This window comes from Seriola aureovittata, chromosome 9, assembly GCF_021018895.1.
Source record: "Seriola aureovittata isolate HTS-2021-v1 ecotype China chromosome 9, ASM2101889v1, whole genome shotgun sequence".
NCBI classification, from domain to species: Eukaryota; Metazoa; Chordata; class Actinopteri; order Carangiformes; family Carangidae; genus Seriola; species Seriola aureovittata.
In genome coordinates, this window is record NC_079372.1 from 13568706 (window position 1) to 13592400 (window position 23695).

At 43.8% G+C, this 23695-nt stretch overlaps 1 protein-coding gene across 10 annotated transcripts in view; it reads left to right on the forward strand.

The window, feature by feature from the left end:
- The window catches only part of camta1a (calmodulin binding transcription activator 1a), a 284590-nt gene that overhangs the window by 252561 nt on the left and 8334 nt on the right, over positions 1–23695 (forward strand). For 6 of the 10 annotated variants that reach the window (XM_056383864.1, XM_056383860.1, XM_056383861.1 and 3 more), the window contains 12 exons: positions 174–2488; positions 4780–4906; positions 5610–5744; positions 19034–19221; positions 19417–19613; positions 19722–19800; positions 19966–20314; positions 20458–20933; positions 21720–21898; positions 22232–22475; positions 23377–23448; positions 23628–23648. In XM_056383864.1, the coding sequence (XP_056239839.1) occupies positions 174–2488; positions 4780–4906; positions 5610–5744; positions 19034–19221; positions 19417–19613; positions 19722–19800; positions 19966–20314; positions 20458–20933; positions 21720–21898; positions 22232–22475; positions 23377–23448; positions 23628–23648 (4382 nt within the window). The remainder of the gene's footprint in view (positions 1–173; positions 2489–4779; positions 4907–5609; positions 5745–19033; positions 19222–19416; positions 19614–19721; positions 19801–19965; positions 20315–20457; positions 20934–21719; positions 21899–22231; positions 22476–23376; positions 23449–23627; positions 23649–23695) is intronic. The other 4 variants (XM_056383862.1, XM_056383863.1, XM_056383869.1 and 1 more) reach the window with 2 other exon arrangements.

Sequence of the window (23695 nt, forward strand, 5' to 3'; positions counted from 1 at the left end):
CAAGCTGATAAATACAAAAACAAACAGATCATCCATCTTTGTCTCTACTCCTTAAACAGTAGTATTATCCAGTTCTTGCAAATCAATATATTTGTCTTTTCTTTTTCCCCTTTCTTTACCCTCCTCACCTATCCAAATCCCCAACGTGGTTTGCTCTGTTTGTCCTCGTATAGGTGCAGGGAGCAGTGTGCACCACAAATGCAACAGCGCCAAACACCGCATCATCTCCCCTAAAGTGGACCCTCGCTCAGGGGGTTACAGCAGTGCCCACTCTGAGGTACAAAACAACGATGTGTCGGAGGGGAAGACTGAGCACAGTGCCCACGGTGGAGGCAAAAGCTCTGGGGGAGGCGGAGGGGGCAGTGCCAGGGAGAAACGCAATGGCAAAGTCCACAAGCCTGTCCTGCTGCACCAGAACAGCACAGAGGTGTCATCCACCAACCAGGTTGAGGTCCCTGACACCACGCAGAACTCCCCTGTCTCCATCAGCAGCGGCCTCAACAGCGATCCAGACATGGCTGACAGCCCCGTGGTGACAGGGATGAGCCACGTGGCCTCTGTCATGTCTGGCCTGTCCCAGAGTGTCTTTATGTCTGAGGTCACTGGAGATCCTGTCTACAGCATGTCTCCTACAGGGGGTCCAAACACTCACCTGATGGGTGCAGATGCCACCTCACAGGGCCTGGTGCTGTCTGTGACCTCTGATCGTCACAAATTTGCCTTCCCCAGTGGAGGAGTAGGGGAACCTGGGACTACCGCAGCAGGAGATAGTCTTGCCATGTTGTCTACAGCTGGAGTGTCTGAGGAACTGGTGCTCTCCAGCAGTCTGGACTCTGGAAGCATCAAGATCCCAGAGACCAATATGAACTTTGACCCCGACTGCTTCCTGAACAACCCCAAACAGGGCCAGACCTATGGAGGCAGTGCACTGAAGACAGAGGGCAACTCTTCCTCAACCTCATCTTCCTCCGGTGGCAGCAGTAGCACCAACGGCAGTCTGCAGCGCTCCCCCACCATGGCAGACAACGGCTACACCTTCAGCTCAGCTTTGGTAAAGAACATCAAGACAGAAGACACATCCTTTGAGCAGCAGCTGGCAAAGGAGAGTGGCTACCAGGTGGGGGCAGTAGTAAACTGTGGCAGTGGGGTGTCTGCGTCATCTGGTGCTGGCTCAGGCCAGGGCAGCCTTACTCTGACCGCTGCAGGCTCCCTGCTTCCCTCTGGTGGGGGTCTAAGTCCCAGCACCACACTGGAGCAGATGGATTTCAGTGCTATTGATGCCAAGCAGGACTACACTTCCAATGCAACCACAGCAAGCTATGGTCAAGCCATGTCCAGTCCTCACATGCAACACCAGAATCGTTCACCCAGCTTCTTCCTCCAGGACACCTCTCAGACCAGTCAGGCTCAGCAGGGGAGGCCCAGCATGGGCCAGAAAACACATTTGATGGAGCACAACTCCCACGACTCTGGAGCTTATATGGGGCTACAGGTGGTGAAGACAGACTCCCCTGGCAGTAATGGCCACCTCCACCACCACCACCAGGCTCACCAGACCCAGCACAGGGCCAACTGTAATGGAGGCTCACCCACAGAGGGTCCTGGCCAAGCTGGCTCTCTCCAGCTGCTCCAGTACCAGGGGACCTTTCCTGGGCTTGGCACTGAGCATGAGGAGGTGGTGGGTCTAGAGCAACCAGGAAGCGTGAACTCAGCTCAGGCTGGCGCCACTGAGAATGGATCTGAGAATCTCCTCAAGCCAGGAGACCACATTCAGGGCTGTGGGGCAGGGAATGGAGAGGGAGGGGGCGCAGAGCACTACCTGCAACAGGCTTCGGATGGTGGCGGAGGAGGGACTGGAGGTGGAGGAGAAGGGGTAGCAATTCATAACGGAAACAGCAACAGTGATGGCAGCAACCGCTCCCAGCAGCAACAGCAGCTGCAGCCTCTCCTCCAAGGCACAAGCATGGTCCAGGGACTCTATAACGCTGTCAGCACCCACCAAGGCCTCGGTGGAGGAGCCAGTAACGGAGGAGCCGGGGGGGCGGGCATGGAGATCAGTCTGGATCACTTTGACATCTCTTTTGGAAACCAGTTCTCTGACCTCATTAATGACTTCATCTCAGTGGATGGCAGTGGAACCACCATGTCAGCCGGAGGAGCCCTATATGCTCACCAGCTCGTCACATCCCACAGCTCCGATAGTCAGAACACAGCTGGTGGGGCCCCCCAGCAAGGCCAGGAAGATGGAGGGGCCAGGGGCTCAGGCTACAACAGCTCAGAGCTCTGCCTTCAACCCTGCTGTAGCCCCCAGTCTCTGAGTGGAGGGGCCGGAGCAGGGGGAAACACAGGAGAGGCAGGCTCCTTGTCCTACATGAATGTAGCAGAGGTGGTTTCTGCAGCTGTGGCCCAAGGGGCTCTGGGGATGCTTCAGGCCACAGGCCGACTCTTCATGGTCACTGACTACTCTCCTGAGTGGTCCTACCCTGAGGTGAGTGACGGGGGAATTTCTTTTTTCACAACCAGTGTTTTGGGGGCTTCTTTTTAGCCCTTCATTCCTTTTCATTATATCAATTATGTGCCAGCCTGTTTGCTAAGATGTTGGATCACAAGGACTCCACTCAAAAGAGTCAATTCTTCATTTTGAACTAGAGCAGCCCAATAGGTTTTAAATAATGTAAATACCTATTATATTCTCAAAATTTTTCAGTAAGTTTAATGAACAGCTCATATACAATCACCATTTTCACTTCCAACAAAGTGGTTTAGATAATGTGCAGTTGGAGCTGTGACAGCCAGACTTAAGTTCATTTGATGTGTTTTTTTACCAGTGTCTGGACAAATATAAAACCCTTTGGATGCACGGTTACATTTTAAACTGATGTGCTTGTTCTGCAAATGTGTCAGTAAAAATTCTCTATGAACTGAAAATGATTATTTAAGGATTTTGTCTTCAGTCAGGAAGTTGTACTCCTAATACAACAATATTGTTTTATGTTTATTTGCGTATTTATTAACAGACACAGAGAATAGTGACGAGACAGAACTGAAGTTTTAGCTTAAATATACACACACAAGTCGAAAAACTATTTCCATGCTTCATTCATGCAGAAGCAAAAAAGCAATGGACCTGAGAGGGTTAATCAATATTTTCTTATCCTTTGGTTATCAAACACTCACCCCTATAGCCTTATACCAAGGCTTGAGATGGTTTGTACTTTGCTTATGAACAACTGCAGCTGTGGTCAGCTTGAATCCATGTCACTTGTCCTAGGGAATAATATCCAACGGGGATGTCATGACAAAATTTTTAAATCCTATTTTTGTCCCTTTACACGTGTCCTCGTACTAATTGTCTTGGTGCTATAATCCAGATGAAAGAAGCTCTGACTCAAGAAAAATGTTATGAACTCATTCTGGTTGCCTTCAATTATTTCTGTGTGCTCACAGCAATAAGCTGTACAAGCAGAAGCAAGTGCTTTGCTGTTTTTTTTGCCACAGGTTTTGCCTGTCAGACTGTGAACAGACTACCCTACCCTCTGACTGGTGCAGCTTGTTAGAGCTGCAGACACTACCAAGGGGCTGAAAAACATACTGTGGCCTCCTCTTCATGTTGTTTGGGTTGAAAAAAATTGTTTTTACTTAAGTTATAGTCAGTATTCTCCTAAAACGCACTGAATATTAACCAGATACAGCAGTAAATAGCACTGCTCTTTTCAGTTAAGATGCCTATAGAACATTGAACATTGACATAAAGTTTAAGTCCTCTATATCAACGTACATTCAAGCAATGTTATACTGCACCTGCACTCTTGTATTTGAATTCCAATAGCAGGTTTTCACACAAGCAAAAAAGCCTGATTGATAGGGAACGATAGATGTGGTTTACAGCCACCTTTCAAGCCTAAGTGGGGTGAGAGTTTGATACTCTGAAGATAGATTTTGGCTACACTGTCACTTTAAATTCATGTATCCCCAAAACCAAAAGCAGTGAAAAATGAGCACACTGAATGAGTGAAAACAATGATTGTGCAAAATGACTGTTGATGATTAAAAAAATAGTTATAAATTAAAAGAGAGTTTAAAAAATGGAAAGAGAATGGATATGTGAAATGTTCCCTAAAGAGACAAAAAAAAATTTTTGCATCATAGTCTTGATGAGAGGCTCTTGCCATTATTGTAGAGTCAGTGCGAATTTGACAAGTATACCACCAGTCATGTGGAGATTGTAGTGGCAGTTTATAAGCATAATGGCGTGTTGCTGTGACTTTCAGTAAATATATATAGCATCAGCTAAATGTTTGAAATATAAATGTATCATAAAACAATTGTGAGCTGTGCTAGCAGAGAAGAATGGATATAACATTGTAGATGAAGATGAGTTCCAACAATTTCACTGAAATATTTTACAAAATAATAAGTAGACCTCTTAATATATTAAGCACCAGATTTCCCTTTTCACTTCTCTCTTGCATAATGCACAGTTTTATGATTATGTTGTCAGTAGTAATACCCTCCTTCAGCCTCTGGAGGGAAGCATAATAGTTTAATGTCAGAGTTGGTTGGCTGTTTTAGTAAAATCGGTGTAGTAAAATAACAGCGGTTGTCCACATGATGGCAGCAGAGATCAGACTAGAGCAGGTGTTTTCTTTTCCTTGGTGCCGTTCTTACCTTTGCACTGTAGATGGCGTGGTGAAAACAATTGCTGTTAATCAGGGACACTTAAACCTGACTTGGCAGGAGTGTTATGAGTTTGTTTTACCCACTTGTCCTGTTTTGCAGGGTGGAGTAAAGGTGCTGATCACTGGGCCCTGGCAGGAGGCCAGCTCAAACTACAGCTGCCTGTTTGACCAGATCTCAGTCCCAGCCTCTCTCATCCAGCCTGGGGTGCTGCGCTGCTACTGCCCAGGTAAAACATAAAACAGGACAAAGATCACATGCATGAAACATGACAAGGATGTTGATGAGGAGGAGTGTCTACCATGTTCAAATTTACTACTGGTGTTTCAGTTTTTTTTTTTTTTTTTTTTTTTTAACTATGTCAGCCTCTGTAGTAAAATCTTATATTTTTTTATACAGTTAATACTTTTTTTTTCTATTTTTGGGTGCATGGGTATGTAGCTGAGCTTTATGTTTATTAATGAAATGTTAATCTATTATCGATAATATTAGCTTTAATGTATTTGTTTGAATTAATAGTCTGTGGGCTGATAATATGCAGTTGACCTGGTCAATTTGTGTGTGTATTATGGTTTTCTACACTTACATTTTAAAGGAAAGTGTTGCTGCTTTTACAAGTGAATCTCAGTGATATTTAGATATAATATTAAGCTACTGTATGTCAAAACAGTCAAAAATGAATTTTTACTGAAATTAATTTGAAATAAAGCAGGTTAAACCTGAAGACCATGTGAGTCACTGTATTTATTATAATATTTCAATTATAATGTCATTATGTAAATGAAGCCCTAAATCATATTTCTGTTTACACAAAGAGTAGTTGTGCACAGAAAATGGAGCCAGTCACTACCGATAAATTAATCTGCACACATCATAGTGACATTGTGTGTACTGTCTATGCACTGAAGTCTCATTATCTTCCCTCTCTCCAGCTCATGACACAGGTCTGGTGACGCTGCAGGTGGCTGTCAGTAACCAGATCATCTCGAACTCTGTGGTGTTTGAGTACAAGGCCCGCGCTCTTCCTTCACTGCCATCATCTCAGCACGACTGGCTCTCGCTGGATGGTACGTCTCTCTCACTTTTACATTAGCTTGACTCTTTCTATCTGATATCTGAGTTTTTTTTTCTCTCTTCAAATCTCCTGTTGCCTTATTCATTTTGTTGCAGTGAGACACGGCAGGCAATATTGTTATTTCATGCACTCTTCAATTTTGAGATTTTAGGCTATTTTGCTTCCATAACATGTCTTCTTTCAGACTAGTGGAAAGAAAACATCCAAAATACAAATGTAGGTGTTTATTTTCCTGCGGTTTGTGTCTGTTTGCATCTGTAGATTTCTCCTAAATTCACTAAAAGTTAGCATTGTAACACAATATGCAGTTCTGCGATAGTTGCCTGCATCATGTCATCACAGGTTTCATAGTAAAGCTTTCCATTTATATTCCTATCTTAATTCTGAAGGATTTTTTTTTTTTTTTATGGCTGTTGACAGTATTTTCTAAATTAATGAGTTAAAAAAGGATATATACCCAAATCTTTGACTCTAATATGTTAATGACATTATTGAGAATTTTGCACCTGGCTTCACCCAGTGTTCAGTTTTTCTGTCCTGGAAATGTATGCAAATTAAGGTATAATTAATTTGATAATGCCTAATTTGCATATATAAACCTGTAATTTCAGAAAACTTGCAGTGCAAAAAACAATTGTCTTAATATAAATAATCAAGTAAGTAATCACCTGTTGTGTCTTGCCTTAATTTTGATGAATGACCTGCTAAATCATCATATATAAAAAATCCTCTCTCTTGCTTGGCTTTAACCAAATTTCTCACAACTCACACATTCATATGCATCAGCTCTCCTCGGAGCCAAAAAGTCTGCAAGACATTATAAAATGCTTTGAAAAGTGCCAAAGGACAAATTGTTGTCTTCCATTTTACACACTTGCAGTATGTGTCCACATATGTAGTAACAACATGTTATATATATTTTGTGCACTTTGGCAACTTAACTCACGCATTGTATGTTTATGGGTAATGTTAAATGCTGCAGAAATTTGGTTTGAATTAATGTTATACCACCTTGACAGGAGTACAGTGGTAGAACAATAACAAAGATATGTGCAATGAGTTGTATATATGAACTTGCCTGGGTCTTGAGTCTGCTGCTTCTGTTCAGTAAGGATGGAGTGAAGTGAAGACCTTATAGAAGCTGTAACCTTACTATTATAGATTTTGGAAAGTAGCTTTTCTTAGTAGTGGGGCTGCTTTTCAACCCTAATAGCCCTTAAAAAATATATTATCTGACCTTAGACTATAACAAATGTGACTTGGAATAAGGGTGTTATACTCTACAGCCCAGTAATATTGTGATATATAGATTTCAACCATACTGCCCAGCCCCACTTGGTATTGCTCAAGAGAAACTGATTTGAGAGTTATTTCTGTTGTCTTAAGATGTGTTGAGTGGGACATTTTCACTTTCATCATCGTCATATTCAAAGTTTTTATTTTTTAGATCAGTTCAGGGAAAGAAAGGCTTGTTGTCTCATCTCAATTATGTTACAATCAGACAATAAGATAGCTATTTGTGTATACAGCAGTGCAAATGCAATGGCAGGTTTGGACATTGGTGTTCATGACTATTTGCAAATAATATCAAAATTGCTGTGTGTGACCCCCCCTTTGAATAAGAAAGCTTTTGTGGATCAGCATTTTAGATAATCTAAATGCTGCAGGGCTGGAAAATCTCCATTCTGTTTAAATTCATCTTAAGTCTTCGAGCCAGGAGACCTACTGTAGACATGTTCAGCAGAATGTAATGAGAATGTAAATCATTGTATGTTTATGTGTGCGTGTGTTTGTGCTGCTGGGGAAGCGTTGCTGCAGTGCTTGAGCATTGACAGGATAAAGTAGGGCACGGTGAAGCACAGGCTCACAGGACAGCTGCATTGCAGACGGCCCTTGAGGGAGTGGGAGTGAGTAATCGAGAGCTGGCGGCTCCCATGCACAGCAGTACCAGTGGATCCCTCCGCCATTCATACCCTACTGCCTCACTGGCCCATTCACAGAACCAGTTAAGGAGGAGCTGACTGTCTCAGGAAGAACACAGCCCACCCTATTACCTTACTTATATTAACCCCTTGCCTGCTATCTCGCACTTTGTTTCATGGTAATCTGCAATCTTTTATTTGAGGATGGTAAAGACAAGTAGCGATCCACAAAAATCATTGGTTGCACTGGAATTTTCACTTTTAAAGTTCTGGTGGATTTCATTTTAATTTAGCTCTGATGCATCCTGCTACTGATGAATCATTTGTTCCAAAACTTATTAGAGAAGGAGATCCACAGTCTGACACATAACATGGGAAAGTGTAATTGCAGTATCTGAAAATAGCAAAAAGTAAGTAGATCACATAATTCTGAGATTGTTTGCTCGTTTAAAGGAATATGACATATGTGTGTGTTTGCTTTATACAAATTATGTAATATTGTATCAAGCTGATGGGACCCCAGGTGAGTTTCTGTGTGTATGTGTTTGTGTGTGAGAGAGAGAGAGAGAGTGGAGAGGGTTAGCCAAACCAAAAGGGAAGGATTGTTTCCTTTGAAATATTTAGAAGTGCCAATCACATACACGTTACTACAAAACAATAGTGTCCCTCCAGGATTTAGCAAATAGCCTCCTTGTGGCAAAATCGTGTGTGTCCAGTCGTGTGCAGCTTCAGGACCACCGCACTGTGGACAGCGACTCTGGCGACTCTTTTTAAGTGCACCTTAAAATCCATGAAGGTTTATATACTAGAATGTTTTTCCGGGAAAAGTAAATGTTTAAATTTGATTGCCCACAGAGAAATTAAATTCCCACTGTGGTATCTAGACCTTATAACTTCAGAAGTAGGGCAGAATGTAATCACTGGGATATTTGTACTCATCGATAATGTGCACAGTCTTGAAGCACAACTGAACAAGCAAAGAGCGCTGCACATCTATTCTAGTAATGATTGTTAACCTTCTAGTTGCTCACTTCCAAAATACGAGTGTGAAAAGACTCCTGTTACACTCCTGACTGTACAAACTCACGCCACTTAACCCCTTCGGTCAGTCACTTGATTAACTGTAGGCTGCTGACACTACGTGTCATACGTGCAATAGGCTATTTTGTCTGAGTCCGCAGCGGTGTGCTATAGCCTACAGCTTTGTGAGTTTGTTCTCCAATGGAAGACTCACTGTGCTATGATGTGCTAATGGCACAGCTGCCTGCCTGCCTTGATTTGTCATAATGCAGAGTGGGGGAAGGGGCGCTTTTCTCTGCAGCACTGCAGGTACGGAGCCATGGGCAGGACAGAAAAGCTGTCGGAGCTGCAGAGCACTCACCGTCCGCCCCAATAAGTCCCTGAGCTCAAATCCCACGGTCCGAGCCGGGAGAGGTTCGCTGGGAACTGCCAAATTACAGCCCCGCATAGCCGCATACTGACTGTTAGTGTTCAGGGGAGCGTGTTGACAGTACTGACTGAGCCCAACTACACCGGCGTGACAAACGGCAGACCGTGTACACACAATGCAGGAGCGGAGGAGTGGGCGTGTTTGGGTAAACATGGTAAACTACCGCAAACAGAGCAAGATTTAGTTTCAGACGGCAGCCAGGCTGAGAGAAGGCGAATCCAGTCGTAGTATTTTGAATGGTTGTACCGACTTTCTCCAGTCTGGGAGAGACGCCGTGCAGGCGCACAGTGAACCGAATCAGCAGCCACACGCGTCGAGCAGAGTAGATCCATTTGAATAATAATACTAATTATTATCATTATTATCATAGGCCAAATAACCAACAATAACAACAATAATTTAAGGAGCGAGCTTTCAGGAGCAGGACCACGGCTCGCGGAGGAGGCAGCAAACGGGAATTAGGGCGTCTGTTTACCGGCGGCACGTGCGCACAACGTCTCCTAGCAGCGGTATTTGTCATTTTACTGCAGGCTGGTATAGCAGCGACTACTAGAAACACTAGGAAAGTGTGTATGTGTGTGAGGTGAAACAAGTGAAGAGGAGGAGGGGGCTATTAGAGGAAGAAGAGTAGTGAGCGGTCTTCCTCTCTCTCTCTCTCTCTCTTTCTCTCTCCCTCTCCTCACGTCGCTCTCTTCCCTCACTTTGTTCTATTGTTGACGAGTGCTCTGTTGAGACTGAGATTCAGTCTACACCAAGGATATATATTTTTTTATTACTATTTTTTCTCCGTATAAGACCATGCAGTAGCCTGACCGTCAGACTGAGGGGGCTAAACTGCAAATTGAGTGAAATGCAGCTTTGGTTGGACTCCTTTGGGTCAGGATGCCAGTGAATGACACCTGCATTTCCTAAAAGACAAAAGAGGCAGTATTTCTTGGCTTTGAGGTGGACTCTACCAATGGAAAATAAAATAGAAGGTTAGAAGTGTTAAGTTCAACCTATGGCTATAGTGCTGTGCTGTGCTGTGTTTGTGTTGTGTTTGAGCTGTTTTTTTTTGTTTTTTTTTTACATATATATATATATATATATATATATATATATATATATATATATATATATATATATATTCTGCGCCTTTCTCGTGTAAGCTTGTGCCACAAGAAGTTAAAGTTCCACGTTTTTTGGAATAGCCCGCATGCTAAGTGATTCTTGTGATTTCATGTGGTCACACTGTCTCAGTGCTGTAGCGGAGTTTGATATAGTCTGTTTTGGCCACATGCTTCTTCGAGTGTTTCATGTGATTCTGCCTCATTGCAGAACACTGGAGAGTTGACGTTGATAGTAGCCAACTCCTGACTCACGACTAGTGCTTGGGCAAATTAGAGACTCATTAAGACGCCTTCAGTGACTAAATATTTGATGTCCTGGCATTTTGAACAGTAAAGGAAGTTAACTCACAGCTCTCCTCTGCCTGTTTTCCAAGTCTAGGTACTTTTTGTCAAAACATTACAAGGACTCATGACTGTTTCCTGGTAGTTTTTGTGTGTCTTGTCTGTTGAACTATGTGGTCACTGTGATCCACTCAGGCAAGTGTCTTCACGCTGCAAGTGCTGTTTCACGTGTTGTTCAAAGTACGGTAGTTGCTCTTGTCTAGCGCATTAGAGGCTTGTCGCAGCCCTGAGTGCTGCTCAGGTTGTCGGGGCCAGTGTGTCGGTGGTGAAATCTGCTTGTGCTGTTGTCTCATGGTTCAGAATTGCATTCGGGGCTGACTATAACAACAGCATGGACCAATTAAACAATTAAGACACAATTAAACAATTAACTACACGTTGCTACAGCAGTCCATCGAGTGTTGCCGCCGACAACAACTTCCAGCAGCACGGATCTATGAACAGCGACTTCACTTTAGCCCTGTTTAGTCTTCAAACGATGCTTTGGTTTAGAGCTTTCCAGAATATTTTAAAGCGAGACAGCTGCAGATATGCATTTATCTACCTGTTGCTCGTCTGTGAAGTTTAGAGTTTTTCTATATTCAAGGCGTAGAATGAGAAGCATCGCCCATATAGTAGCCTCTGAACAGCGCTGTATAAGATACTGTACAATTAGACCAAAGTTGCAAAGTCTTGTAGATGATGTTTTGCAAATGTTGGCTGAATCACGACACAACTTTGTTGTACAAAGGTGTTCCGCACATGCATTCATCGCAGTAATACCAAGTGACGCTGTTTACTGGCCACTTTAATGCAAAATGGTGTATCATAGTATATTTGGCAGCAGCAGGAACAGTTTGTGTCTTGGCTGAACTTCACAAAATCATGTATTAGTTGTCATAGTTGAAGTCGTGTTAGCAGTAGAGTAGCGTCTGTAGTAGTTGCGTGCTTGCTGCAGGAGCAGCATGGGTAGCAATGTTAATACTGATCATTTCACTTTGGTAATACTTGTGCTCCAGCAGCCCTAAATAAAACACCCCACTGAACACTCTATACGTGATTGTATATACTGATATACTGTATGTAAGTGTATTTGGGGATACATGTAGGGGCATGGGGCTGTGAAAACACATTTTCCACCTGGGACAATAAAGACTGTTTATTTCTCTATCTGTCTACCTTACTATCTGTGGAAATGTTCCTAACATGAGAAGTTATAATATGGTATATCAGATGTATTGTACTAATAATATCAAAAATAACAGGTATAATCTCTTGTTATAATATTTTAGGCAACAATGTTACTGCTGTGGCTTTACCCATGATATTGATAAAAGGAGCAATGTCAATAGTAGTAGTTGTTGCAACAGCAGCACTGATGTGGGAATGCTTACACCTGGAGGTGATGGATCACCCCAGACTAGAAGGTTTAAAGCGACGGGGACATTTACAGAGAAACAGTCATTTAGAGGGAGCACAACATTTCTGGCTGTTTATTTGCCTCAGTTCAAGTTTCCCTCATAATTTCACTCAATCAAGACCCCTAACTGTTAATGACTATTACACTTAATTTGATTTGTTAATTTTCTTTTTTTCTCACATGGTGACAATTTATTTATCCAACCTTATAATAATCCACTTTAAAATCAATTAAGTCCAAGATATAGTAGATATAGAGAATAACACCATGTCTATCTAATGTAATCCCACATAATAGTCGTGCAATGGATACTACCTTTGTGAAGCTTATTGTGTGTAGTTTGAGGTGGGACTGTCAAAGAGGTATTTAGTAGAGCCTTTGGTCAGTTTTGAGGCTGTAGTCTGTGGTATGGACTAGGTCACATTGTGTCATGCATCAATCAGAATATGTCAGTGCTGTGATTTGAAATTTGCATTTAGCTGCCCACTTCTGTCCTAATAAGACCCAATCTGCTATAAAGCATAAGGGGATAATATGTTTTTCCCTATTTTCTGCTAATTGTGCTGCATATTAATAACTAAAATCCAGGGAAAGAGCTTATATTTTGCTGTTAGCTTTGCTTTGCATTTGTGGGTCAGTCAGCTAACGTGCTTATCAAAGTCAGCTTCAGTCCCTGAGCACGCTGTGCAGTTGTATCCCTCTGAGTTGTCATCAGATAAAGAATTAAAATAGAGGGGGGTAATATGCACAGTCTCACACAAAGCATAACATATATCACATTCAAGATCAGATGGCTGTAAATCTCAGGTCTATGTCTCTGCTCACTCTCCTGTGTGTCCACAGTTGGAAATTACAATTGTTGCTACAGTATTCTGTAGACAGCATTCCAGTATATGACAAAAGACTGAAATGTGATTCTAAGTATAAAGTATTAAAAACGACTGAGAGGAGAAAAAAAAAAGGAGAACAGGCTGAGAATCCTGTGAATGCATTCAGTCTAACTGTGTTGTCTTACTATTAATGGAAAGCTTTGGAGACGTCCTGTCCCTTGGGCCATGGTGTTTTATATCAGATTGATTCATCTTTGAAATTATTTCTCTACTCATCTCTCATTTGCACTCCTGGCTGCAGCTCCTGTGTCAAGCAGTATATAGTTGTTTATGCAAATAGGAAGCTAATGATATGTACTTGTTACTGTATCAATTGAACACCTATAAAAAAAAAAAAAAATCAAACTACCCCATTTTCCAAGACAAAAAGCCAATACTGCCTCACTCTATTAACGTGATAGCAGATGACAGTAAATCCCCAGTGCGAGCACTCTTGGCATTTTACCTACAATGTGACGATGTGTATCTATTCAGCGTTCAGACTGTTCTCATATTGACCTATATATCTGGGCAAATGCCAGTAGGTTAAGAGCTGCTTCACCTTTGTGGCAGAACAGAAGAGTATCTTTCAAGCACTGTGACCTTTGTTTGCAGTTATTAAACTTCAGTATATGGCTGGGAATAAATTATTTCTTTGTGGAAACTGTTGGGATTCAGAACATAATGTTTCCTAATATTATAGTTTTACCCAACTGTTTCTGTTGTAGATTGTTAGAGAAATACAAGAGGAATTTAGCAGTGATGCAAGCATGTGGCTGGTTTAACTTTTGTTTTTAGTCTGACATCAAATCTGATTGCCGTATGCATGAAGGATTTCCTCTGTTGTATACAGGATACAAATTGTTGTACGCAAGGCCAGTAAAGAACATTTGCCCATTGACAAAATAATTTTGGATTGAGGACCAGGACATAGAAAACATGGTAAATCATCTGACAGAGAGGAATCGGCAAAAATGTTTTACAGCTAAAATGACAAAAAGCAAAACTAAATCTGTCTGGATCTGTAGTGGTCATTTTATTTGCCTTTCTTGTCCTTTTTTTGTGTGTGGCGTTTGCACGTTCTCCCCATGTCTGAGGAGTTTCCTCCAGGTGATTCAGTTTCCTCTGACAGTCCAGAGACTCACAGGTTAAGTGCACTGGAAACTCTAATTAGCTCCTACGTGTGACTGTGAATGCATTTGTCAGTTTGTGTGTGTTAGCCTTGTGATGGATTGACGACCTGTCCAGGGTGTACCCTGCCTCTAGCCCCACCCCCTGCAACCCTGAACAGGATAAGCAGTAGAGCAGATGGATGGATGGGATCCTCAAATAGATTTGATGCCATAATAACAGAGTCTACAGAAGATGTCTTTATCTTGTACAATATTATTGTTTGAACAGTCAGAACAGTCTTCTGTTATCACTCTGCATACAAGAAAAAAGGAAGGAAAAACAATAGTAGACAGAACAAATCCAAAACCAGTCATTACACTATGTCAAGTAAAGTCAGCCTAATCAACAGACACCCATGTGTTCCAGCTGTGAGGGCTGCTGCCAGATGGCCTGGCCCCTTCCTCTGCATGGTCACAAATACCAACCCCTGTCAGTCAGCTCACACAGAGACCCAGAGGGAGGCTGGCCTCCGGTCTTTCTACTGGGTTACATGTGAGAAGTTGACTGGCTGCAGAGAGATAATGAGGTCTAGCACTAAATTGATTGGCATGAACACAACCAGAGGTTCAGAAGTGAGGATTAAAGATGTCCTCCCACACTCTAAGGAGAGTTCGCTCTATGAATACGTTTGTAAGCCACTCTAGGATAAAAGATGAGTTTGCCTTTTTCAATAAAGAATACAGTCTGTGATGACCAAGGACAGAGGAACTATTTCTTGAGCTAAAATCAGAAAAACAGACACTCGATGATTCTAACACAACTGTGTATTTCAGTCTATATTGTTTGTCTAAGACCCTGACTGCTGCTGTGTGTTGATATTACAGTATATTCAACAAGCTTCTTGTACTTGAACTCAGTATTTTACTAGTCCAAGGATGAAAATACAAGGTGTTTGTGTGCACAAGCGCCCACACGTTTCCAAGATAATGGGGCTCCAATAATAGTTCTCCTCTTGCCCTCATCCTTGACATTTCCGAGCAGGGACAGAAAAGCTGCTTTTTGCTGCCCGCTAACCTGACCCAACCACTGAATTCTCCAACCTGTCTCTATAACAACTTCTGCCTTGGCATGTCCTCTCTCTCCTGACCCCCTCCTCCCTATTTCTCCCCCTCTCCATCACCTTCGTCCTGTCCTCTCATCTCATCTCACTTCATCCTTGTCCTGTCCTTACCTGTAATCTCTCCTGCTGTCTTCTTCCTCCCTTCAGCCTGTTCTCACTCCCACTGTGCTCCACTGCGTGTCAATAAACAGCCCTGTCCTTCCCTCCCTTATCCGTCTGTATGTCAACCTGTCTCATGAGGAGCTGCTGCCATGTCCCGGATATGAGATAGATCACATGGGGCAGGGCTGTGACGCCGTGTGGGTTGAAACCCAATGCACATCTTGCCAGGTCCTGTGCTCTCTGATTCTCTAGAGGATATCCATGTCCTTTGACAGAAACTAATATGAAGCAATAGCAGTGCCACAGTGACACAGAAGAGTCATCACACGCTAAGACACACTACTGACTCTGCAGAGATCAGGCACTAGTTTTATCATGCAGGAAGTATGTTACAGTACTTCTGCTAAGGCTCTCGTGCAAAAGTGCCTTTACCAAACTAGACTTGTGACTTTCCCTATGGAGCCCAGCCTCTTTATCTATATTACAGGACCAGGTCATAGGCCAGTGTCTGGCTGGTCCCACAGAGACAACACTAGACATTTACTGTAATGAGCGTTGTTCCCAAGGCCAGCGACAAAATTACTCATTTGGGTTATCAGTCATAAAAGTTCAAGACCTTTGGCACAGAGTGTAACACGTTGTTTCTTCACATTCTTGATGCATAGTGTTCACTTTTCTGCTAAGGCAACAGTCACTCTATTAAAACACCCTTAAATGTGTTTTTTTTCCCCATCCTCTCTATTCTTTCGTCCCACAGGTTAGAGGTGGTGCTCTCACTTCTATGGGGAGACAAGTAATTTAGCAACATAATCAGTGTAATTTCAAAAGGCACACTCCAATTGTTATGTAACAGAGTGTAAAGAAGAAAAAAAATATCCTTCACTCTTAACTGTTAGCTGTTCTCATTAGAATAACCCCCAGTAGATACCACTCTGCACTCCACAGAAGAACCCACACCAGAGATGAGAATTGATAGAGCATGAAAGTCGGTGTAGGTTTTTATACAGGAGAGGGAAGAGATCTCTCTCCTTTTGTATTTTTCATATTCAATTTGGATGGGGAGAGTTAGCAAGGGTCCAAGTCCTGCAGGTGAATACAGCAACAAAAGCACGGGGAAGATGCCTAATAAATCTCCACAAGAGAGGGAACTGGGCTCACCCGCAGAAACTTAACCTGGCTTTGGAAGGCGTACTTGTGTGTTGACAGCTGTAATTTTACACTTCAGATGACTAATCACCTTTCGTTTTAAGTATTCAAAATAAAATGAGTGCTGCTCATTTTTGCACCTAGTTGCTTGTTTAAAATAGCTTGTCACAGTCTACCCTAAATGTGTGAGAGTGACCACGTCTGCTGCCACACACCGTCACATGGGAGTAAACCGGAGAGTGGGAGGGCGTTAACAACGTCACCGTGTTGTTACAGTTCTGTTTGGCTGCTCACCTTCCCTGTCTCCTCCCTCTCTCCTCCCACTCGTCTCTACCCCCATCCTCCCTCTGCAGTGGACGTGCATCGCATTTGGAGCAGCAGGCAGCAGGTGGAGATGACATCATCTGCACTGCAGCACACTGCAGCACTGGGTCTGAACAAAGACATGTCAGCCTACCGCTAACTATCCCCTCTCTCTCTCTTCATATCTCTTGTCTACGTCTTTCCCCACCTGTAAGCCAGAGGGAGAGGAAGAGCATAGCCTTGTACCGAGGCAGGTTGTAGTGCTGTGACCTATCTCAGCCCTCTGACTCCCCTCTTGACACAAGCACTCAGTCTGGTACAAGCTCTCAACTCTTCACCTCACCTGTCTCAAGAAGATTCCCACATAAGAAGAGCCTTGGCAAACATTCCCACCTGCTTGATATGAGAGTGATCTGCTGATCTGACAGCACGCTCACGTACACAGTCGATAGCGCACACGGGGATCGAAGGCAAAGACCTCAACTGATAGGTCTCAATTATCCACAGCGCAGCATGTTGTCGCTGAAAGCAGTAATGTAGCAGCCAGCCACATTATGTTTTTCTGTCCAATGATAGCAGTTATTTGACCTCTTTTACATTGGCTTATAAGAGGTTTGACTGTGACATTAGCTCTCCACAGAGCCCTGAGCCGTGACTGCCAAGATACCGTAAAGCGCAAATGTCACCAGGTCGTGCTGTGAAGGCTCCCCACTTAGAGTCATTAGGTCCCTACCTACGGCATCAACACTGAGAAAAGAGAATAGGCAAAGTACACAAAAGCACAGCAAAGAAGATTTATGGACTCTATTTTTTCATTGTTTGCCTTTCCTTCACCATTTTTTTTGCTGGTGTACTGAGTCCTTCTCCTCCCCTTCATCAATAAGCCAATAGCACGCAGGCAGACCATACACACACAGCCATGTTCCTGTCGCCTAGTTACCGTTCGGCAGCAGGTTGCCACAGAAACGGCCTCATAGTGGCTAAATGGGGAATGCTAATGCAGTCTTCTATACTCCCTGCTGCAGTGGGCTCTCTGTGCCCATCCCATTCCACTGTCTGTACACAGCATACTTTGAGTGTGTGTGTGTGTGTGTGTGTGTGTGTGTGTGTGTGCGCACTCATACTCTCAAGTGTTTGTTGTTTTTTAGTGTGTAGGTGAGTGTTTGTGGGGGGGTTGGGGGGGATTTTTCTCAATGCCTCAATGAGTCTTGCGTCTCATAATCTTACATGAACATATTACCGCAAGTTTAAATTGCAGTGTTTATAAGTGTTTGGACTTTTTAATATTAATTACTCAAACACATTTTGTGCAGGAAGCAAAACCTGCCTGGCAATTTTACAGTCTGCTTAATTTTCCAGTTACAACCAGTTTATTTTTTGTGCTTGTTTCAATTAAAATATGTTCAGTGCCTAGAAGTCATTTGCTCTGCCCTTTGCTCACTCAGGTCTTGCATTATGCAGCATGTTCTATATCTCTGACATAGAAAATAGATTTTCTTGTTGCGAGGCTGAAAATTTGAGCAGAGACAACCCATAAAACTTCTTTGACACCGGGTACGACGCAGTAGTTGCCTCCTAAGCAGCATGTAAACACTCCCAAGTCTCATACACCTCCATCCATCTTGATGTATGGATAGGCTGGGATTTCAAAGACTGTGGATAGGTTTAAGTTGTGATTGATTCAGTACTGTCAGTTTATGGTCCTCCTACCATACAGGCTCATAGAACGGGGGTGGGCTGGGACTTCTAGGGCCATAATAGGCTGTACTTAATCAGCTGGAGAGTGCCTTCAGCTGCACACTCCCCCAGAGCGTGTCTGAAGCCCTGTATGGAAGGGTGGACATATTTAACATGCCCCCACTCATTGGCCAATCATTCAACCTGTATTATAGTCTGCTGTGGCTGTGTTTGAGTGGTGGAGGAGAGATGGTGGCAGGAGTTTAGTGATGGGAGCCATTAGCAGATGATTGATGGGCTTTAAAGGTTATTTTAGTAAAGCCGATTGTTTTGATGAAGTTAATGATTGATGTTATTTCACTCACATTCTGGGGAGATTAATAATGATTATCAGGGTTTTGTGTGTTGTAGCTGAAGGTAGGAAATTAACTTGCCATCAGCTTTGCAGTATCTCAGAAATTAGTTTAATACAAGTGTTGATTGCATGCCTCATGATGTTAAGCCCCTAAGTCACTGCGACAGTCTCAATGCTGCTCTGAGCAACATATTTAGTGCAGCTTGTGGTGCATATTGTGTGATAATTTGTCTTGTCAGGACACAGGGTTGTTTGTGCTGGTAACAGCAAAGACAAACATCTTTCTTTTTTTTTTTTTCTTTTTTTGTACACTGGATGCTACTTATGTGCTGACGTGTTCTTCTTCTTCTTCTGTGTCCCACTGTTTTGCCCAGATAACCAGTTCAGAATGTCTATCCTGGAGCGCTTGGAGCAGATGGAGAGGAGGATGGCAGAGATGGCCAGCCACCAGCAGACGAGCAGTGCAGGGAGTGGCGGAGCTGGGGGAGGAACAGGGGGAACAGGGGGAGGGGGTGGAGGCGGAGGAGGTGGAGGGGGAGGCAACAACAACAGCCAGTCACAGGTAAAAAGCCACATCACGCTACTAACATGTTGTGCATTAAGATATATGAACATGTGACAGCACACAGCAAGCACATTGTGTTGTTATTGATTGACTGAGAAATGAATCAGTTTGGTTGTTCTTGTTGTTCTTGTTGTTCTTGTTAAAGAGGAATTTGGAACAACCAATAACGACTTGCTCTTTTGTTTATGTGAGTGTGTATCTGGCCAGATGCAAGCGAGCAGCTCCTTCGAGAGCCGCGTGGTGGTGGTCTGCGAGAAGATGATGAGCAGAGCTTGCTGGGCCAAGTCCAAACATTTAATCCACTCCAAGACCTTCAGAGGCATGACACTCCTTCACCTGGCTGCCGGCCAGGGCTACGCTACCCTCATCCAAACACTCATCAAGTGGCGGTGAGAACAAAATACTCAAGATACTGTATAGTGATGCTTTGGTTTGTAATTGTTGTACGCCACACTAAGTGGCCGTGAGTTGCTGATCGTTTTCTCTCTTCTATTCAGCACCAAGCATGCTGATAGTATTGATTTGGAGTTAGAAGTGGACCCGCTGAATGTGGATCACTTCTCCTGCACACCTCTGGTAAGAGTGAAGTGAACATCTTTAGAGCAGTAATGAAGAAAATCCTAGTTTGTGTGATCTGTTGTGAGACCTGTAGCTGGTGTAGATCGAACAATCTACTGTATTAACCTCACCCCCCCCCCACAATTCCATTTCTCTACCTTTTCTTATCTGTTTTCCATCCAGATGTGGGCGTGTGCTCTGGGTCACCTGGAGGCAGCAGTGGTCCTGTACAAATGGGACAGACGTGCCCTAGTTATCCCTGATTCTCTAGGCCGCTTACCCCTGTCAATTGCTCGCTCTCGTGGCCACACCAAACTGGCTGAATGTCTGGAGCAGCTACAGAGGGAAGAGCAGCAGCCACCAGCCCCTCTACCACCCACGACTCGCATGTCTTTCTCCCCGGGTCCCGATGCCCCCACCACTGACAGCTGGATGGTCAGCTGGGCAAATGACAGTGTAGTCGCACCCAATGGCAAGAAAGGAGGTCCTGCCACCACTACAACCACATCCACCACCACCAGCCTCAATCCAGGTCAGTGGAGTTTTCTTTTTGAATGTCTCTTACATTTGGAAGAAAAGTCAATGATTAGAAGATCCCTTTTCTTCTGTTAGTGTATGACAAAGTCTTTGTTTATGTATTATGCAGCTAATTGTCACATGCTCTGATTTTTGCAGACTTGAGAAGGCCCAGATCGGAGCCCTCCAACTATTACAGCAGCGAGGGCCAAAGAGACCTCCCACTAGCTAAAAAACATAAACCCAACCCAGAACTCTTTCAGACTCGGCCTGACAAGGCCATGTCTGTTCCTCTGAGCCTGGAGCAGCAACAGCTCCACAAGCTGTCCTCTAGCCCCAAGAGCCTGTCCTCAGAAGGCCTCAGCTCAGAGAAAGGCCTGTCTACAGGAGGCAGCACGGGGACAGCCAGATGGACCTCGAGAGAGACTTTCTCCAGCAGCGGCTTGGGAAGGAAGGCGCTGGGGGTCAGTGGAGGCACCAGCCTGGGGAAGGAGAAACTGGTCAACCGGTTGCGTCAGCGGGAACAGCTAGGCATGCTCGTGATGGCAGACAGAGAAATGGCTGATGCAGAACTGCTAACCTATCGGGACGATCTGGAGAACCAGGACTGTCTCACACAGATGGATGACCTGCAGGTGATTAAAAACAAAACAGTCAGCAGCTTAATGTACAGAACCAAGCACCAGCGCTACCAAAGAATTCATTTTGGGCCAATTTAATTGCTGTTGATGTAAATGGTATACCACATAGTACAGCAGCAGAAAGGACGACTACATAATAAACACATAGCAGAAAAGTTGCAGTGTTAACTGATCTCCTTTTTCAAACATTGTTTTTGTAAAAGTTGGTGAAAAAAATAAAAACCAAACCTCCATACAAATACAAATAATACACTTTGCACATAAAGCATGTGTACTATCAGAGTGACGATGTGATATGGATATTTCTGTGGGGCCACTTTTTTGAAATGGCGTGCCTGTCAGTACAGTCACCAGTGAATACAGCATGGCGAGATGACATTTAAATTGGACATAACAGTACCACACTACCTCTTTTATGTCCGCCCTCTGCATCGGGTGGGCGATACACACCAGGCTAATCGGGCACTCTGTTAATGACCATCACTGCATAATAAACTCTCTCTATCGATCCACTTCCATAGCCAAGGGATTCTTCCAGCCATCCATCTCAGTCTAACTGATCGTCCAAACGATGAAGTGCTGGATTAGAAATTTTAGCCTACAACAATATCACTCTCATCATTATTACCCTTTCCATTGACATTAGAGCCAACATTTTTGTCATAGAGTGAAGCAATTAACCCTGCATGTCCAGACCATGCACAATCACCAAGCTAGATTGTTTCTTAACATACTTTATATGTGGTGGTAAACTCATCTTCGTTTGTTTCAACAAAACAGGTAAACATGATGACGCTGGCAGAGCACATCATTGAAGCAACGCCAGAGAGAATCAAGAGGGAGAACTTCACCGCTGCAGACTCTGTGCCCTTAGACACGTCAGGGGTCAGCAACACCATGAACTGGCTGGCCAACTACTTGGGAGATGTGGAACAGCTCCCGAGCATCCTACACTTACGGTAAGGAGTGCCATCGTGCAGGGAACAGCAGATATGCATATTGCATAGCCAGTAAGTGGGTGTGTGTAGAGTATGTGTGTGTCCTTTTCTTTCTTTACTTTACACTGTGGTATTGTCCAAAAAGGTTGCTACGTTGTTGGAGTAAAATGGGTGAAGAGCACATTTATGCGTAGTGCATGCATTGCCAAATTAGAGGTCTAGGTCAGAGTCAAGTGTAAGTGTGAAGTAAACAGGTGTAGTGTAAGCTTGCATAATCACCACCTGCAGCATTTCTACAATAATAATAAAGAAGTCTGAAAAGAAATGAACATGTCTGTCATCCTCTTTCCTCAGATCTCTTTATAACGAACCCCTGACCCCATCATCCAACCCCAGCCTCAGTCCTGGCGGGTCTCCGCTGAGAGAGGGACCCCTGGAGAGGTCCACACTCCCATCCCCAGCTGACTGGAGCGAGTTCATCAATGCCTCCAACAGCAAGGTGGAGCGAGACCTGGCCCAGCTGACTCTGTCAGATCCAGAGCAGAGAGAGCTGTATGAGGCTGCCCGCCTCGTCCAAACTGCCTTCCGCAAGTACAAGGTACAGGCCTGGCGCTCGGGTGCCATATGCTGTGTGTACTGCAGCCTGCAGTGGCAGGGCTGTGCTGTTAGGACTGGAGTAATTGGATGGTTTTGTTTTGGGCTTTTGGGGGAGATGTTGAAGGGTTCACTTTTATTTGGTTCCAAGCTATGGAGCTCTGATTTTTGCCGTTGTGACGTGTTTCATTAACATGTTTCATCTGGAGATGTGGAGATGGAGTTTCTAATCATAATATTATTCACATTTTTCTGTCTCTATTTCTGTCTCATTCTCTGTTTCTCTGCTCATAAACACATGACAACATAAACAAAGAAATATACAAATATGTCCCTGTGGTTTCAGCATGGGAAGGTGGCTTGAGCAGAGCATGGCCTTGCTTAGAGGAACGATGCATTGTCCCCTTTACCCCTGCTCCAATTAGACACAATTAAGTTTATGTTCTCCTCTCTTTGTCTCTCTCTCTCTCTGTCTCTCTCTCTCTCTCTCTCTCTTTCTCAGTTAGGTGTTTGGAGCCTGCTACTGCCTGTTTTTAACTAGCTCTCCACACACCAGTCCCCACCCCCAGCCCCCCCTTGCCCGATCCCATTCCTCAACTTGCTACCCACCCCCCAGCTACCAAAGTGTTCATATGACAAACTTTTCGCTGTTGTTTACAGTCATCTGTTGTGCCAGCTGATACTGAGGTGGACCTTTGGCTCTCTGTCGCTCCACAGCTTTCCTCCTGCTCCCCACTGCTCACATGGGGGCCAGTCCACCAGGGTTTGGATTCATTCCAGGGTGGCAATCATTTGCCCACCAGCAGGAGATCCTCAGGGAGACTTGACAGATCAACTAATTTCCTTTGTGGCGAAATGCAGGTTCTACTGTGACCTCTGACCTATCCCACTCTACTCTCCAACAGGGACGGCCGCTCCGAGAACAACAGGAAGTAGCTGCTGCTGTTATTCAACGATGTTACAAGAAATACAAACAGGTAACCACAAAGTGTTGAAGTGTTCCTGATATGCAGTTAATTCATTAATTAGTCTATATTGCGGTCTTTTAGGAGGCAGATCTATGAATGAATCTCAATACTCAATATACCAATGAAGCTTTTCAGCATTTTAAGTTTTAGTGCATCATTCACAACCTTTCCCTTTTTCTGTTTGCAAGCTAACATGGATAGCCTTGAAGGTAAAACACTCAGCTGAATTCACTGCCAAACTTCAGATTGTGCTCTT